The sequence below is a fragment of the Grus americana genome, chromosome 5 (assembly GCF_028858705.1).
Source record: "Grus americana isolate bGruAme1 chromosome 5, bGruAme1.mat, whole genome shotgun sequence".
In the NCBI taxonomy this organism is placed as follows: Eukaryota; Metazoa; Chordata; class Aves; order Gruiformes; family Gruidae; genus Grus; species Grus americana.
The window spans coordinates 26,024,091-26,042,542 of record NC_072856.1 but is presented as its reverse complement, the minus strand read 5'-3'; the positions used below and the strand labels follow the sequence as shown (position 1 = coordinate 26,042,542).

The 18,452-nt window shown below is 51.8% G+C and overlaps 2 protein-coding genes across 6 annotated transcripts in view; one reads left to right on the top strand and one right to left on the bottom strand.

Annotated features, from left to right (window-relative positions):
• TP53I11 (tumor protein p53 inducible protein 11) overlaps positions 1 to 14,809 on the top strand; it is a 27,000-nt gene extending 12,191 nt beyond the window's left edge. For 3 of the 4 annotated variants that reach the window (XM_054826640.1, XM_054826637.1, XM_054826638.1), the window contains 6 exons: positions 6,165 to 6,530; positions 7,669 to 7,727; positions 8,300 to 8,348; positions 8,778 to 8,874; positions 9,808 to 9,909; positions 11,027 to 14,809. In XM_054826640.1, the coding sequence (XP_054682615.1) occupies positions 6,402 to 6,530; positions 7,669 to 7,727; positions 8,300 to 8,348; positions 8,778 to 8,874; positions 9,808 to 9,909; positions 11,027 to 11,160 (570 nt within the window). In that variant the 5' untranslated portion in view covers positions 6,165 to 6,401 and the 3' untranslated portion in view covers positions 11,161 to 14,809. Of the gene's footprint in view, positions 1 to 3,036; positions 3,380 to 6,164; positions 6,531 to 7,668; positions 7,728 to 8,299; positions 8,349 to 8,777; positions 8,875 to 9,807; positions 9,910 to 11,026 lie in introns of those variants that run through there. The other variant, XM_054826639.1, reaches the window with a different exon arrangement.
• Positions 14,807 to 18,452, bottom strand: part of TSPAN18 (tetraspanin 18) — a 126,632-nt gene continuing 122,986 nt past the window's right edge. For both annotated transcript variants that reach the window (XM_054826635.1, XM_054826636.1), the window contains exon 10: positions 14,807 to 18,452. In XM_054826635.1, the coding sequence (XP_054682610.1) occupies positions 18,405 to 18,452 (48 nt within the window). In that variant the 3' untranslated portion in view covers positions 14,807 to 18,404.

Sequence of the window (18,452 nt, the reverse complement as noted above, 5' to 3'; positions counted from 1 at the left end):
CTAAGGAGGACACAGTGTCCCTGTGCCTGTTGGAGCTGCTTAAGGGAGCAGCGGGGCTGTGGCAGAATAGAGAATAACCTCTGGCAAGAGATGTTTCCTACTGGTTTTGCAAAGAGCCTTCTGTACTGAAAGGGCTGGTGTTTATGTGGGAAGGGAGTCCCATGTACCTGGCTTGTTACAGGTGAGAAATGTGAAGTATCCCCATTGCTTAGGTGTACAGACTGTGCCAGACTGAGCGGGAGCAGCAGCCTCATTATGCTGCCGTGGTGGCTGAGTGCTAATTGTTTTTACTGCCTGAGCATCAGGTTATTTTTGGCTTGATCAAGTTTAATTCCCTGCAGGTCTCTGAGGCTTCCTGGCCTGCAGAAACAGCTTTGGGAGAGTTTCTCTTCTCTAGGGTGGAGAACTTACACCCCTCATCCAGGGCATGAGTCACAGTATGTTCGTCCCAGCAAAAAAATGCAAATTATTCTGATGTTGTTTTAAGATATGTTGCTGGCCCAGAGTGTGCAAAGCTGTGTGCTGCAGCTGGCATGGAAGAAATCCACTGGGAGATGGGGATGGAGATGGACTGCTGCAGCTGGCTGGTGGCAGAGAGGTCCTAATCATCTAGATCTCTGTTCTGGATAGAAATCTAGGCAGGGAGCTGGTTCAGTCACCATGGGTTTGGGATGTGCTATTGCAGAAATACAGCTTGAATCATAGAATAGAATCATAGGATAGTTTGGGTTGGAAGGGACCTTTAAAGGCCATCTAGTCCAACCCCTCTGCAATAAGCAGGGACATCTTCAACTGGACCAGGTTGCTCAGACCGCTGTCCAACCTGACCTTGAATGTTTCCAGGGATGGGGCATCTACCACCTCTCTGGGCAACCTGTTCCAGTGTTTCACCACCCTCATCGTAAAACATTTCTTCCTTAGATCTAGTCTAAATCTACCCTCTCTTAGCTTAAAACCATTACCCCTTGTCCTATCGCTACAGGCCCTGCTAATAAGTTTGTTCCCAGCTTTCTTACAAGCCCCCTTTAAGTACCGAAAAGCTGCAATAAGGTCTCCCCGGAGCCTTCTCTTCTCCAGGCTGAACAATCCCAACTCTCTCAGCCTGTCCTCACAGGAGAGGTGCTCCAGCCCTCTGAGCAGCTTCGTGGCCCTCCTCTGGACTCGCTCCAACAGCTCCATGTGTCTCCTGTAGTGGGGCCCCCAGAGCTGGACGCAGTACTCCAGGTGGGGTCTCACAAGAGCGGAGTAGAGGGTCAGGATCACCTCCCTCGACCTGCTGGTCACACTGCTTTTGATGCAGCCCAGGACACGGTTGGCTTTCTGGGCTGCAAGCGTACATTGCTGGAATATAGCTGTACTTTGGTAGTTACCTGGGACATGGAGAGTTCTGGCTCGAGGTCTGCTCCACCATGGGCTTCCTGGGGAAACTTTTATTAGGCCGTTTGGATAGGATGCACAAAGATGCTTTGTGGCTCTCAGGTGTATTGTTGGGTTAGACACAGGGGATTTGCCTTATCCCTTGGGATTTCAGAGTCCTGAAGTGTCTGAGGTTGTTTACCAAGAGAATTTATGCATGTAGAAGTAAGCAGACTGAGCTTTCATATGTGGAGGAGAAAAGGAGTCTTAGATCGCACTTGATTAGGCAACAGCCTAATGTTTGCAAGAGCCAAGGTACTTACCACATCTGTGGATCCTGTCCTTAATCTACTGGTGTTTCCAAAGAAGGGATATCATCTGTTCTGAAGGTGCAGGGCTGTAGTAAGGTGAGATTGTGAGACACTGAGATAGTTTGTTAATGAGCCTCGTGGTCAAGAGGAAGAAAGAGACAACTGTCTGGTTGAAAATTGTACGTGGAAAGTTTTATCTTTCCCTTTCTGGCTGGTCTTGCTCTTGTATGACTGTTCTGACCTGTGCATCCACTGCCTCTCTTCTTTGCCCTGTCCATGTGTTTGAGCCCAGGCTTTCTCGCCATCTCTGTGGCTGAGCAGGTATGGGGTCCAGAGCAGCTGCTTGTCCTCACCAGCAAAGAGACAAGACCACCAGATCCTGAAGAAACAGTGGAAGAGCCAGACAAATGCGTTATGGCTGCCAGGACCTTGCAAGAGAAATGCTGTGGGCATCAGCCCGGCTGTGAGAGGGCTGGGCGCACTTTTCATGTGCAGACCCCCTTGTGCTGCTGCAGGGCTGGAGACCTCCCCTCCCAGGGGAACTCCAGTACTGTAAAGGGGTAGTGCTGCTTCATAATTACTAGTGGTTCTCAACCTGTGGTCCATAAAGAGGCTTAGGCTTCGCAGGTGCCCTGTTAGAAAGGACATGCATCCGCTGCACCTTCTTGGTTAACTCTTTGGCATAACAAATCAAGTGAACTCAAGATGTTGAGTTATCTCAGGCATATTGGCTTGGGAAATCTAAAACCAGAGTCTGACAGGATTGCAAGAGTCCCCTCCCTGGCCTGAGCATGATAGAGCTGAACAAACTTGTGGCCAGCTTAACTGTATAGACCTTTCACTCATTACCCTGGCTTGACTCTGGTTCATTTTTTCTTCCTCTGCTTGCAGACTGGAAGTGCCCTCAAACCCTTGGAGCGAGAGGTACTGCAGTGCCACCTCTTTAATTTGAGCAGCAGTGCTTTGTCAGGTAAAAGGCTGCACCGTGGATGGCAGTGCCACCAAAACAACGTCTAGCTAAGCAACAGGCAGCAGCCCCATCCCCAGGGATCCCTGGGGAGCCGTGTCCTTGCAGGCGGGCAGGATACCACCCATCAGCCGCTCGGCAGCGGCTTGCCGAAGCTGTAGGCAGTCAACTTCAGGTGCCCACGGGAATGGGGTCTGGTTCCCCCCTTGCAGCCCCATGCGCCTCCCTCGATGAGTGCACGGCTCTGGCTGCTGCAGCATTATCGTGTCTGCGATGGAGTCTCCCCTCTCCCATGCTGCAGAGCTCCTCTTCTCTCCAGACGGTGGGAGGGAAGCAGAGATGCTGGGGGAAGAGCTGTGGAGGTGGGGAGAGATTGAGCTATCATCAGCGTGGCATCAGTAAGGTTTCTTTGCACCATGAAGCAGTAGCTATCAAAATTGAGTGCGGTACGCTGAACAGCTGAGCAAGGGAACAGATACTGAAGGGAGCCTGCAAAGAAAAAGGATTGTGGAGGAAAAAAACCCTCTTTCAACTGCACATTGGCACTGCCCATCACTGAGAGCTGTGTCGGGGAGCAGGAATTGCCTGTTTATGGTGATTGATCTGCGCAGCCCCTGGGATGCTCAGAAAACGGATTAAGGAGAAAAGAATCGCAGGAGAAGGAGGAGGTGGAGGTTCCTCTTTGAAAACACACGGGCTAATAGAAAACATCCTCTAAATTTTCAGTGTGTCAGGATACGTTAATGTAAGTAAGTGCAATGTTTTCAAATACTTGGCATCTTCTATCTGAACATGATTGAATTAGCAGTAATGCATTCGTTAGCTCATTGTTCATTAATATTCAGTATTCATTAGACTGGCTCTTTCTCTGGAAGATGGGGATAATGAGATGTGGGACTGGCTGCGGGGCCATGCCATAGCTGTGCTTAGTGTGGTGGAGTGTGGTTTTATGTACCAGAATGGCCTTCGGTGATTGTTTTATTGGCACTTGTATCTGGTCTATGTTGTCCCAGCTCTTGGCCAGTGGTTTACCACAAATTAGTGAAAATTCTTGATGGGAGAGCAGTGCTAATGATGATGTGGATAAATTTCCACCAATTCCTGCCCTGAAAGCAACCGGCGAGACAACTGAGGAAGGAAAATTTTGATCTTTCAGCCTGTGGTCAGAGTTGCAGAAGTGCCTCTGTAATCACAGAGCTGTTCATTGCTGTCTCCATTGGTGAGTCATGGAGTCCCCACTCCAACCCCCATCACCTTCCTTTGCTTCTTGCCCTCAGGAGAGATTCTCTAGATAGGAAGATGTTGGGGGATTTTTTCCTTCTTTTTTTCTTTTTTTCCCCCATCCCATCTTCCATCTCTGCCATTTCTGACCATGAAGAGGACAGAGCAGGAGGTGTAGGCAGCAGGCTTTCCCTGGAAAGAAACCAAGAGGGACACAGAGGTGCCAGGCTGGTGTGGCTAGCATGCTCAGCACCCCAAGTCCTATCAAAACCAGCAAGCCTGAGGGCTCGCATCCCTGGGGAGGGCTTTGGTGACCCAAGGCCAGTAGGATGCTGCTGCTCAGGCCCTCTGCCAGATGTTTCCCTCAGCTAGCCAGTCTTTGTGGAAGGACTTTGCTTTGCTCCCCACCAAAGCATGCAGGGGAGGGAGAGTGGCCAAATAGGTACCCAGTGCCTTTACAGGGGGGTGAGGGTCTTCCTGACAGCGTGGCGTACCTTGGGCACTGTGCATCAGCCCTTCGCTTGGGGCTGTCCTCCCCATGTCCCAGGAGCTGTGCTGGGCCAGATGAGGGGTGTGGGGTGGCCTCGGAGTGGTCCTGCGGCTCAGCATGAGAGAGGGGCATTCAGCAGAGGGGTGCTGCTGCAGGATCACGCTGGGTAGCTTTGATCAGAAATTGCCAGGCTTGAAATACCACAGCAGCAAATCTTATCTGGTTTCAGCAGCAGTGCAGTTCTGGTCGGAAACCACTCGGCATCTACCTTGTGAGTCTAGATCTGCCAGGAGCGGAACGGACTGCAGAAACTGTAGTAAATGAAATTAAAAAGAGGTCAAGCTTTTCTTTTTGACACATCACTCTGGCTTTGGGGTGGACTTTGTGTGCAGATTACCTACATTTGACTACCCACAAATTATTGTGACAATTTGGGTCAGCAAACTTCAGATAAATCTTCCAAACTTTTCTACTAGCAGCTACCTTTTGAGCTTCTTGCCTTGTGCTCGAGTGTAGGCATGAGTATACAGCTTCCACCTTCCTCCCGAGCAGTTGTTTTCCCCTTCTGAAATATTTCTAAAACCTGGCTGCTGCATGTGGCTCTGTGCTGCCTTTCCAGGAACTTGGGCTTCGTTATTCAGAGGAATAAGAGCAAAAAAACCACAACCAAACGAAACCCTCTACAAGCCAAAAGAAGCACCTGCAAAGCTGTGAGCAGCTGAACTGGCTAGCTGGAAAGCATTTTGCATGTGGCCTGCTGCAAGGGACTTAATAAACCCTTGATCACGGGATTCAGTATTTGCACTGTCCCAGTGAGACCTCCTGGCTTTGCCTTGCAGAAAAAGTTACGGCAGGCACCTGCAGACATGACTGCCCGCTCTGGTCTGGACAAACGCAGGGAAGGGTTTTCCTGCCAGAGGGAAATCCCTCGCAAAGCAGCGGGACAACACTTGCATACACGATGCCAAAATAACCGGCACCTCCTTTCATTACTCCCCGAAGACTCGTGAACTCTTCAGACACAAGCATAAATCCTCTCCTCCTGCAGCAGCCGTGGGACGGCTCGGCGGGGGCGCGGGACGGCCGGTGCTCGAGCCCTGTGCTTGCTTGGGCTGGATTAGCTGTGCCTGGTGCCTGTGGGGATTCGGCTGCGGGTCTCTGGGAGGGGGAAGTGGCAAACGGAAAAACGTGTTTGTGTTCAGCTGAGTCAAGATAAAATGAAGACAAATTGGAAGAAAAGACTTTCTGAACTGAGGGTTTCAAGGCTTTTATGATTGCAGGATGATATAGAGTGATTTCATGGGACTCTTGACACCTCTAACTTTACATCACCATGCCAAAGCAGAAGTTATCTCTTCCACCGTAGCTTCTGTCAATTATCTTTGTCTTGTTCTTATCCCAGATAGTATTTGTAGTTTCTAGTTGCCACAATCTTCTGTTTCCCAGAAAGCAGCATATCCTCGAGGAAAGCCTTGCCTCTGGCTTCTTGTTGTTCAGGGGCTGGTGTGTTCTGGCACAACCCGAGAGCTGCAGCATCTGAGGGGGACACCAAATAAATACCTGAGACTTGCATGGTACTCAGCCTAAAGTGGCAGCTGAAGGGTGTGATGTATGGCACGGGAAAAGACAAAAGGCAAAGCATCACTTAATGACTTTAGTTTCCCTGGTCTGGGAAGCATTTAATTCCCCTAATCTGGGAGGCAGCAAAGAGGTACTGTCGGGCATTGCCTCATGCTGGGATAGGTTTGTAGGTCAAAAGCACTTATAGCTAAATGCCCACGCTAAAGCCGCACTGCTCTGATTTTCCTTTCCCCCTCAGGATCACCCTGAGATGAGCCGCCCGTAGCCGGGGCCGGCCCCGCTGCCAGGGCTCCCTGCCCCGGGATGATGAGGACCTGTCTGCCGGCCTAACAGGAAGATTTTTAGCGGTGGTTGTTTTTTGGGGTTTTTTGTTGGTGTCCGTCCCCCCCCCCCCCAACCTTGTGAAATTTCATGTGACGGCGGAGCAGCTTCCTGCGTCGCCTCGCAGCCGAGGGCTGGGTGGCAGAGGGCCACCATGGCGGCGAAGCAGCCCCCGCCGCTGATGAAGAAGCACAGCCAGACTGACCTGGTGAGCAGGCTGAAGACACGCAAGATCCTGGGGGTCGGCGGGGAGGACGATGATGGCGAGGTCCATCGCTCAAAGGTGAGGGCAGGGGAGAGGGAAGCGCGTGTGCGGTAATGGTAGAAAAGAGACCTTCTGCCTGGTCTGGGGTTTTTTTAGTATCTAACTTCTACAGCCTCTTTGGCAAAAAAAGGTCTTCCAGCTCTGTGGCGCTCCTGTAAAGCGAGGGGTGAAGGCTGTGGTGGCATAGGCAGCTCTGCCTTTGAGCAGTGATGGGCCATGCAGCCTTCTGGGTGCACGGGAGCTGCCCAAAACAGCTTTTCTTGGTAACGGGGTGAGCTCTGCCCTCAAAGCTGCTTTAAACCGTTCCTGAAATTGTATTGCCGAGGCACCGTGAGCTAGCTCAGAGCTGGTGCCGGAGGAGCGTGGCACCACCAGTGCCCACCAGCCAGTGGCCTGGACACTGGAGCAGCGATTTAAGGAGCAGTGCTGCGGTGCCTCTCGGAAACGGTCTGAACTGCATGTGAACAACCTGTTTCGGTGAAATACCAGAGCTGGAGGACAAGGGTGAGCCCTGCAGGAGCCCTGTCCTGGATGCTCTCTGGAGAGCTTGCTGGCAGGGCATTGCCTGGCTCCTGCCCGCACGTGGGGAGCAATGCAGAGCTGTCCAAGAGCTTTCTGCAACCAAAAGGTCCCCTAGTACCTTTCCCTGTTGCTGGTCCGTGTAGCCTCCCCATCTGCGTGGTTTGGGGAAGTCACAGCCAGGCATCGTTGTGGGCAGTGCCAACACGAGAGCGGGACAGACGCTGTGACACCCTGAGGGCTCTGCTGGAGCCTGCGCTCCATTGGGGTGACACACAGAGCAGCAGAGCCCTTGGGGTGACACGCAGGCAGAGTGTGGGAGGAGACGGTTCCCTACTTATGTGGGAAAGAGGAGACAAGAGTCAATGTTGACCCTGCCCCGGCCCCACGCTGCACGTGGCTGATCCCAGTAAGGGAGCAGTAGAGGCTGCAGCTCCTGAGGGAAATCAAGGCAGCCTTCGGCAGGTGTTGGGATCAAGGGGTCACAGATGAATCTCTTGTCCCCGTCCTCCTTCCAGCCCTCGTAGAGGAAAAACTCCCACATGGGGTTAGGTATGCGTTTTTGGGCTGGTGAATACTGCCTAAAGGTTGGGGAAGGGTCTGCTCAGTCACTTTATGTCTTTCATTTCAATTTCAGATTAGCCAAGTACTGGGAAATGAAATCAAGTTTGCTGTCCGGGAACCGCTGGGGCTCAGGTAAGATATTGGGCCACCTTGGAGCTGGGTGGTCTGAGGGCCCTTGGCCACAGCATCCCTGACAGCTCTGGCTGCTGACGCCAGTGCTGCTGCTGTGCCAGCATCACTGCTCCCTGCAGGGGCTTCTCGGGGGGCCGTGGCACCACACCAGCTCTGCTTTCTTCCCCCATAAATCAGCCTGAGGCCCTCAAGCTCTTGTCCCAGCAGGTGCTGGGAACCACAGGGGCTGCAGTGGGGCTGGAGAAGCTCCTGGTCTCATGTGTGACACGGTGGTGTGTCCTGTGGGGACCCCCACACACACCATCCTCTCATGCTCTTGGCAGGGTCACTTCCCTCCTCTGCTCGGGTGAGGAGGATTTCATCTCTCTCTCACCAGCAACGCTGGTCTGCTTGCTGAGGCTGGAGCTAGCAGGTTGTGGGGAGCTGAGTCCTCCCATGGGAGGCTTCTGGCTGCCTCGGTTGTGCGAGATGGGGGGATGACGACCAAGCAGGCAGCCAGGAATGCTTTGCGAAGTATGAGCGATGGGATCACCCCCGTGCTCACGCTGAGTCCTGTCTTTCCTTCCACGCAGGGTCTGGCAGCTGGTTTCTGCCGTCATGTTTTCTGGGGTCGCCATCATGGTAAGTGAGGGACGTGGTCCTGGGCACTGCCAGCTCCCTGCTGCCAAAGGGGTGCCCCAGTGTGGCTCCTCGGCCCCCAGCACTTATCCCCCTCCTCTGCCTCCAGCAGCTGCCGCCACTTTCTCTTGCGAGGCCCTTGCCCTCACCACATCTCGATAATGGGCTTTGCTGGCAGTGTCCTTGGCGGTTTGTTCCCATCACCGGAGTCTGTTTTCATTAGCAGGGTCATAAACCACACACAGCATAGAAACTGGCCGTGAAGCCAGTAGCTGACATGCTGATATTTCTTGCGCCTCCTTAATTTCCAATTTCCTGGCCAGCAGCTCTGATCCCATAAAAGCTTGATGTTGGAGCACTGCTGCCCAAGAAGGCACGTTTTTATGGCTCTGGCTGGTGCAGGCTGCTGAGTCTCTCCCTTGCCTCTGCCAGGCCCTTGCTTTCCCTGACCAGCTCTACGACACCGTCTTCGACGAGGAAGCGGCGAGCAGCAAGACTCCCATCCGGCTCTATGGAGGAGCCCTCCTCAGTGAGTGCCGTGCCACTGGGCCTGGGGCACACCGCTGCCCCACAGATTAAGGGGACAAGAGGCCAAAATGGCAGGAGGGGTCAAAGTCTGTGCCCAGCAGGACAACTGCAGCCAAAGAGCAGATCATCTGCACTTAGCAAAGAAATGGTTTGTTTAGAGGTATTTTAAGAAGCTCAGCTACCGTTGCTTTTTCCTACTAGGGGCTCAGGCTCGCTGCAGGCAGGGTAAGAAGGGCTGTGCACACTCTAAATACCTGGGGGAGTACCCCCAAGTGCCCCAGCAAAGGGGGATTGCAGATGGGCCAGGAGATGCGGTGCTGGGCTGCAGATGGGGCCAGACCCTTCTTGTGGGAGTGGGGGGGTGAGAAGGGGCAGGCGGCGGCATCCTGGGAGGGCGCCCATGCGAGGGGCGCGAGAGGTGGGCGGCAAAGGACAAGAAGGTGAGGGGAGCCTCGAGAAACGGTCTGGAGAAGAAAACGAGGGGAGGAATTACAGACACGGCGTTTGCATCGCTCTGCACCCCACGCTGTGGCCGCTGGTGCTCCCAGGCTGCGGGGACCGCACCTTCTGGGTGCCCAGCCAGGTTCCTCTTCGGGGCTGGCACGCTGCAAAGGGTGGTGCCCAGCGCCAAAGGGCAGGCAGGTGCTTGCAAGCCGTGGGGTGCTTTTATTTTGGGGGGGGGGGGGGGGTGGTGGGTTGGCGGCTGGGGCTGCGGACGGGCGGTGCGGTGGGGAGCGCTGCGCGGGCGGCCCGTTCCTTCCCGCGGCCTGCAGCAGCACCGCGCGGGGCCGGCTGGAACTGCAGCGGCCGGGCAGAGCGCCGCCGCCCCCGCGGGAGGCCGAAATGGTTCCTCTGGGCACAGGGTGGGTGGGCTGCCCCTTCCCGGTGATCCCCGCCGGCCCTCGGGCAGCCGCGCTCTGCTGTCCCTCCGCAGGTATCTCGCTCATCATGTGGAATGCCCTCTACACGGCCGAAAAAGTCATTATCCGCTGGACCCTGCTGACGGAGGCGTGCTACTTTGCCGTGCAGTTCCTGGGTGAGTAGCTGCAGCCACCCAGTAGGCAGGAGGACCCAAAGGATGGGGGGTGCACGGTGCTGTGTCCCCCCCCACCGTGGGGGAGGAAGGAGAAGCGGAGGTGGGCAGGACAGCCGGCGTGAGCGGTGGGACCCAATGCAAAATTGGAGCCGTGCCTTTGGGTCTGATGGAGTAAACTCCAGGCCGAAGGAGTTGTGGGGTGGGGCCCTGGGAGTCACAGTGGACTCAGCTGATGGAAGATGTTGTCTCTGCTGCCTGTCTGGCACAGCCACAGCGGCACCTGATCACTTGCTCTGCAGGACTGGCAAAGATAACCTGGGCCCAGGAGCATCGTCCCCGCCAGCTGCTCTCCCTCTTCCTTCCCCATGGAGTAGCCTCTGCCTTGGGCTGCACACCGAAGGGTGCCCAGGTGCAGAGGAGACACCTTCCTCTGATGATTCACTTATTTTTCTCCTGGCTTTCACAGCCAGCACAGGTCATCTGCTGGAGTGGGCTGCCTAGATGCCGGGGCTAACAAGAGAACACTGTAGCAACCGACACTAAAAAGGGGGATGCTCAGTCTTACCAAAACAGAGAATAACAGTTCAGCTTGTTTCTAGGGAGCTTGTCTATATTTAACAATGAAGGGGGTTTTTGTATGTACTGGTGGCTCACTGTGTTATGAGGTAGCTGGTTTAGATATGGACTACGTGTTGGTTGCCAAAAAAGAGACATGCTCAGAAAAAAGATAGCATGTGTGGACTATGCATATTTTATAGATACTTCTGCAGTTGAAAAATGTTTATCAGCACTGAAGTGGTTAAGCCACAAAGCAAACTCAGGAACATGTAGATTCCACAATTAACAGCAGGATGGAAACTCGCATCTGCTCGAGTGATCATTTTGGGCTGTGGCTCCTGAATGCGGGGATGCCTTTACAGCAGGGTTTCTGAAAGTGAGAGCTCTGGCGACTGTGGGTCTGTGGCTGACTTCAAGGCTGTGAAATCAAGCCTCTGCCATGGGTTCACTGTGCTGAAAGCTTCTGCATTAGCGGGAAGTAGAAAACAGCTTTGTGCTACTTGTCTCCATTTGTTTTTTCATCACCAACCTCTGCCTTGTCTCCCTCCTTCTCCTCCAGTTACCACTGTCTCCCTGGTCGAGAGTAGCCGGATAGCCACAGGTGCCGTGCTCCTCCTGGTCAGCCGAGCCCTCTTCATCCTCATCAGCATTTATTATTATTACCAAGTTGGACGCCGTCCCAAGAAAGTCTAATTCCTGGGCTTTTTGTCATGGGAAGGGTGGGAGGGGGGTTTGTGTCGGTAATTTTGCATTATAATTATAACTTTTTTTTTGTTAGTCCCTTTTTGTTCTAAAGTGGTTTCCTTCTTTTCCACTTACCGGCATGAATCAGTGTGTAACCCGGTGCTGGTGGCATTGCCAGGAGAAATGGGGGGGGGGCAGCATCAGGCAGGCCTCCCCCCCGCCCTCCCCATAGGAGGTGAGGAGCAGTGGGAGGAAGGCTCAGGGAAAAGAGCTGGTTTCCCAGGGAAAACTGGCCGGTGGGATCACAGGCTCTGAACCTGCTGGAACAAAGCACAAAATAAGACCAGCACACTGAAACACAATCCCTGAGGAGACAGGGCAGTAAGGCAACCACCGAAGAACTCAGCTACTCCCCTCGGTAGGTCTTGTACCTGCCTGGTGGAGTGTGCCCTCGTGTACAGCCCGTTCCCCTTTTAGCAAGTACTGACTGTCCACGTAGCTGGGAGCTGGACGGCGCTAGGTCGAGTTCAGCACTTTGCGAACGGCTCTTCTTTCCTTCCCGTTCATAGTTTTGCACTGGGTGCTGTGCAAAGCTTGGCAGGAGACAGAGCAAAAGAAGAGGGAGACCCTTTGCTTGTTCCCTTCGCAGGGACGGCACTGGGAACAGCGGAGCAGCTTGACCTACAATATTTTAGAAGTGGAGGAAGCTATCAGAAAGCACAAAGACATCCCGTTTCTTGGGATTTTTCATGAAGTTTCTAGGCTGGGGTCCTGTCCCTTTCACCCCAGAACACTTCCTACAATTGCAGCTTTACTGATGGTAGAGGCAGAGGCAGGTGTGAGGTAGCGTCTGATGCTTTAGTTAAGCAAGGGCTGGAGTGCAGTTGTAGTTAGCACTACTAAGAGCAGAGCGAGCATCAGTACAGCTGCTTGGGTCAGCGAGCAGCCTCTAGAGATGAGCCCCAGCTGTGGGAGGTGGTGTTCCAGCTCTGCTAATGCGCAGGCATCTCATCTCTTCTGACTTTGAGAAGAGAGGACCAAAGTTTGTAGCATTAAGATACTTAACTGGGATGAAGAACAGAAGGAGCAGGGTGTATGAAGGCATCATTGCCTTCTCTAGCTCAGTCAAGGACAGACTAAATGTGCTTTAGTACTCACAAGCTTCTCCAACATCTACTGGGCTTAACAGCATTGGCTGCCCTACTTCCTAGCACTTTCCTTGCGGATTATCCCTGTCCACAGCTGGAGGCAGCATTTTTTTGTTTTTCATGGGACTAAAGCCAGCAGGTCTGTGTACAGGATATGGACTGCTTATGCACCACTGTTGACTGGATCAAAGTGTGCCCTGGAATAGAGCTGACATCCCAAAATCCCAGTAGAGAGATGCCTACGCAAACAGAAGTGCTTGTGTGAACAACAGCCCTCAAGCCACTGGTGACACTGGGATCTACGGCTATTGCTGTTTTAATATCTTAGTAGAGTTAGAAGAAGGTAGTGGGTAGTTACTGTATGTTGTGTTAGTGCTTTTGGCATTTAGAAGCAGCTACATAAACTTGGGACACTGCGTGCATTGTACCTACTGGCCATGCAAAATGTCTGTCAGGTAAGAATATTGGAAATAGTTGAACCAGGAAACATCACAAGTAATCTTTTTTTCCGAAGAAGTAAATCGAATGGAGAGGCAACATCCAACAGCAGGCTAAATTCTGGAGCCTCCCAACAACACATGCCTGCCAAGCTGCTTTCAACATGTCCAAAATATGATACTGAGCAACTAAAACTTATATGTAAGAGGAGCCTTCCTGTTCAGGTAGAAGAATTGGGCTCCAAGAGGGAAACTGTTTCCCTGTGAGGCAGGAACTGATTAAGTGCAGCCTGGAGAGTGTGACCAATTAGATCGAGCGGTGCTGCGTGTAAGAGCTGGAGCGTGTCACGCTGCGGCTGTTGCTCTCAGCCTGCATGCCACCTGCATGGGCAGCTGCAATGGCCTCAGTGCAGCACCTTGGCTGCAGTCATTGGTAGAGGTACGTGAAGTTTGATTCTTTGTGTTTTGGGGGTCACATGAATGTATACACAGACTGATCGCTGGTTTTGGGGGGAGGGTGTGTGGGAAATTGTGTTTCTAGGAATGACAAGTAAAACTGACCACAGCAAAAGCAATCTTGCAAAAGAAGGAAATAATGGAGGGTCTTCGTAATGCTGTCATCCCATCTGTGTTGGCCGCAGGTCCTAGGAACTTAGTTATGACTCTGGGTCTGTAGATGGCTGCCTGGTTAGCATACCCTAGCATGTCATCCAGCAGGTGGGAGAAATGAGTTACTGCACTATGTGAGAGCAGTTCTCCAAAGACTTCTTGATGGTTAAATCAGGTGGGAGGGTGGGGGAAGCAGTTAAAGCTTTCCAAAGGAGCTTTAAATCGGGTGCTGTCAGATTCCTCTGGTCCCCTGCTTAGCAGCTGCCTCTCTGCAAAACTTAAACCAGTGAGCCACATCTAGCTCTGCCAGTCAACGTCCTCTGCTCCAACACAGAGCAAAGCCTGGCGGAGTGGCCACGTAAAAGATTCCATCCTACTTGGTACCTAGTCCTGAAAGGGGAGAGAGATGAAGTTGTTTTATTTTCATGCTTCTTGCTCCATCTTGCTATAAATGGACCATGTAGAAAGCAAGTATGGAAGTGGACTGGGGCTCTACACCTCTTCTAAAACTGAGAAGGGGCAAAGGTATGGCCCTGCCTGACAAGGGCCACAAAAAGGCTGTGGTCCCTGGCATGGTCCCTTCTCATCAGCAAGGTGCTGCAGGAGAAACATGGCCAGGCCTACTTGAGGAGGTGAATTTGTAGCAGGTGAGGTCTAGGAGGGAGTTTCTTCAGGGTGGCTTGAGGATGGAGCCCAGGCAGTCCATCTGCAGCAGTGCCAGAAACCAACTGCGGCTGGTTGTCTTCACTCTGGTGTGAATGGGAGGAAAGGGAGGAGGATGCTGAAACGTTTGTACAGAACTGCATCCCTAAGGACAGAAGTGGTGGCATCACAGCTGCAGGTGGCAGTTGAGCGTGTAATTTGGGATCAAAAGCCTGAGGCATCACTTCAGGCTCTGCTACTGAGCTGCTGAGAAAAAAATGCATCTCCACAGGCCTCAGATTCCTTAGCTGTTAAATTGTGAGAAAAGCCGTGGACTGACGTCATCTCCCACAGGAGACAGTTTGCAGCGAATTACCTGCTTGCATTTGTATAATGTTGTGCAGGGTTGGGAGCTGTGTTCCCCGGAGGGTTTTGCTCTGAGCAGGCACACAACTAAGGCTGACCCCCTTTTCTCTGCAAGAGATGGACCCGAACCCTTGTGTTCATAGAGCCCTCACTTTTGAGGGTGAAGCAAGCTCATCGATAACATATAACTCCCTTCATCGCCTTATTTACGGCTAACCAATATCTGACAAACTGGAGCTGGTGGCAAAGGAGAAGCTCTGCCTGACCTAAGCTGGCCTCTCCTTTCTGGTCAAGGTTTTTTACTTGGGGTGGGGGGGGCAGGGGAGAATGGGACACTTCGTTTATACCTCATTTTAGCTGCTGTACCTGAGTTTATTCTTTCTCCTCTGGTAAGAAAGTGACTGTACTTAACACCAAGCAAATAGTGAAAATTAAAGCCGTTTCACTTCACTGTCACAATATCTTTCTTTTATTTTTTTAAATTTTTTTTTAAGAAACGCACACAAAAACCGTGCAGAGAGCGCTTCAGGCTTGTGTTCTGGTTTATATTACAAAAAAAAAATCCTTTCAATATAAAAAAGCATTACAGTAGGGAATACAGGATAAATTAGCTCCACTATCTAATAAAAAGAACATTTACAGTTTTTTAAAATAGATTTCAAACATTATTTCACACGCAGCCCTTTTCCCAGGCATTCGTGACAGTCATTTGAGCATTAAATAACAGCCGGGAGGCAGGGGCGCCGAGAGGGGCTGTGGGCTCGCAGGCACAGGCTGCTCTCTACTGCTTCCATCCAAGGTGCTTGGGTGGTGATCACGGTGCTACAGCGAAGGAGGCGGCAGCTCCCTCTGGTCCCCAGCCTGCCCAGAGCTCTCCAGCAAGCAGGGAATCTAGCCCCTGACCCCAGAATATTCACCAGAGCTGTTAAAGCTAAAAAATACAGTTGTTTCTTCTGCCTACTGTTCTGAAAACTACTGTACAATGTAGGGGGCAGCCATACAACCAAGGGACAAACCCAACAACATTACATGCTTTGCCATACAGCGGGAGTCTGCTTTCTGGGCTTGACTGTTCATTAAATTCCCCCAGGGGAAATTCCTTCTGCCCGTTACCAACTTCCACAGGTCCTCTCAGACTTGCACGTATCTTTACAGCTACGTCCAGTTCTTGTTTAAAACGTGCTGCCTGGCCGTTGCTGGGGTTTCAAGCTGTGTTCCCAGTGGCACGCCAGCCAGTTGCAGAGAGGATTTGAAGTCTTCATCCAGAAAAGCGCAATGGGGGATCAGACAAGGTAAAAGAGGAGAAACAGCTGTGCAAAGGCCAGAATAACACAGACGAGTAAGATCTTTTTGAAGATACAGGGACTACCATTAGGGAGAGAGGGCAAGTGAGAAAGATAAAACCAGACAAAGCCATGAGTACAGAATTAGGAAAGCCAAAGATAAATAAGCCGGCAGAGATCCTACTTCAGGAGTGTGTATTTATCACTTAGCGCTCTGTCTGCTTCGGTCCGGTTCCCTCAGCTCTGACAGTTTTTCCCCCACACCACAGGTGGCAGAAAAAGGCTTTAAGGCTTTTTTTCTTATTTTTCCTTCAGCCACCCACCATGCACAAATCAGGGTATTCGCCTTCCAGGCTCTGACCTCAGACAGCCAGGCCTTTGCATAATAAACTGAGGGGAAAGGAAAAAAAATTGGAGACTGGGGGAGGCAGTTCTGCTTCTCTTGCTCATCTCCAGCCAAATTACCATCTCTGCTCATGGTTTTGTTCCTCCCCTGGGAATTGCTCTCCCAGAACAGTCACTGACACCAGCTCCTGAGGCAGAAGCAGAACAGATAAAAACTCACCTTCTGCTTGGCCCATTCCCTGAAAGACGAGTAGATGCAACAGATTTTTTCCTATCTTAAGCGCAGCACCTGCTGTCGGGTACAAATACTGCTGGTTTTTGGCTAGCGAAACTGTTTTCCTTCATTAAACAACAGACCAGAATTTAATGCTAAAATGCCTCATTAAAAGCGGATCCAGAGGGAAATAGTTCAGAAAAGCTTTCCACGAGGTTTAATGCAACATCTGAGGCCACTTAGCAGCCCTGGCCTCCTATTCCATTGCTGGAATATGCTGACTGCAGCACGGGGGGGCTGCAGCTCTACCTGCCTGGGCCCTCTGCTGCTGCTGAGCAAACCGTTGTTCTCAAATGAAGCTTGAAAAAGCTCTAATGCCTCCTTCCTGCTCCTTAGTATCCTGATTCTCCAACCTGGACATTTAGCCAGGATTGTTGTCCATCGTGGACCAGTCTTTCTGCTGCTTTCCTTCCCTCCCTGTAGCCTGTGCAGTGCCACTGGGAGAGCTGAAGGGACGCAGCCCCAGTGGTGTAAGGGAACAGGCAGGCAAAGCGCACCTGCTGCTGCCAAACCTGGGCACAAGGTTACTGCTCGTCTCCTCGCTGCTGCCCTCTGCCCCCTCGCCTTCCTTGCCAGTGCTTACAGCTCTCAGAGGGGCTGGTTTAAGCCTATATAAAAGTGCTCCATAATCTGAGCCTATAAAATCTGTAAAAAAACCTAAGCTAAATAAGAAACCACAACTCCTGTCCGCCCCCAAGCACAATGAGCGTGGGGTCAGGGAGTGACCAGATGAACAATTAAGGCAACAGGGGTTGAGGCTTCCAGAGGAGAGAAACCAGCGACCTGTCCAGGTCGATAACCGTGACCACTGGAGCAGCGGCTGGCACGGTTTGGCTGCACGCCACGTGCTCCTAAAGCCTGCCTGGGCCCTCAGCAGTTCATCTTAATCTCTGACCAAAGTCCAGTCCCAGGAATCTTTCTCAAGTTCACTTCCAAATGATTAAGTAGATGATACATTAGTTAAATGTCAAGCTATCTCAAGGGAGGAAACACTCTCAACTAGCAGGCAGACTAAAAACAATTCTGACTTGATGCTTTCGTCATGAGCCCATGGGAGGATCTCAGGGGAAATCCTCTGAGCAGAAATGACGCCACAAGACTGTTTCAGGCAAACAGCATGGGAGCGGCTGACAAACCTCCGACTCCTCCATCCAGCACCATGCCTGGAACTCCCCTTAAGGCTGGAAAGCATGTAGGAATCCACTGCAAATATTTATGCTAACAGAGCACCACAAACCGTTTTTTGCAAGTGTGAAGGGAAAGGCAAAGGCTGACAAGATTTAAACACTCTTTCCTCCCCTCCTCAGGAAGGCAGCAGTATCAACAATTCTTGACCAGAGCCATTATTTTTCCCAGGAGATGGGAACACAGCAGGAGAAAAAATGCTCTATTTCTTTTTCACAACAAGGAACAGTAAATCTCAGTAAAAACAGAAAGGTAGGCACCAAACTCTTGACCATCAGCCAGCCTTAGCTGAGTCCCATCCCTAAGTGAGACCATGCTGCCCCTGCCTGGGGCTCCAGAGAAAAGCCAGCCTCACTGAAGTGCCTGACTTCTCTGACAAGTTTCAGGTGGCAGGGGCAAAGCTTCCACTGAAGAATGCATGTTTTCATTCTGTGGCTGGGCATTAAAGCCAGAATCACACAAAGAACGACTACCTACTTCTGAGATGAGCCACCACTGCTTGTTTCAAACCCACTGGACAGTCACAGACTTTGGCCAACCTGTTGCCTTATCCAGCCCCTGCATGGCTGTTCTTCAGTCCTTTGCTGTCTAAAACATGATGAAGTTGTGAGCGGTAGGCACAGCCTCACAGCGAGAGGTGCTCATCCTCCCGCTCTCCCCCCCCCCCCCCGCCGTCTCCATCAGTCTCTAGTGCAATCAGCTGCGCTGGGCTCCTGCTCCACGGCTGCTGCGGGTGGCTCTGGGCAAGGGTCTGGTGTACAGTGTAGTGCACATCACCTCAAAGTTCCAGCCCCTGAAGTACAATCCTTTTGGTCATTCATATATTACAACCCTTTTTTTTTTTCTCCCTACCCCATTTTGTTAAAAAAAATAAAGTTTTTTGGGTGTTTTCAGGTTTTGTTTCTTCTGATTTTCCTTCTTTCTTCTGAGTACGTGGGGAACACGGTGGTTCACGGGCCACCTCTTACTGGATCCCTCGAAAGAGACACATGGCAAAGATCATGGCAAACAG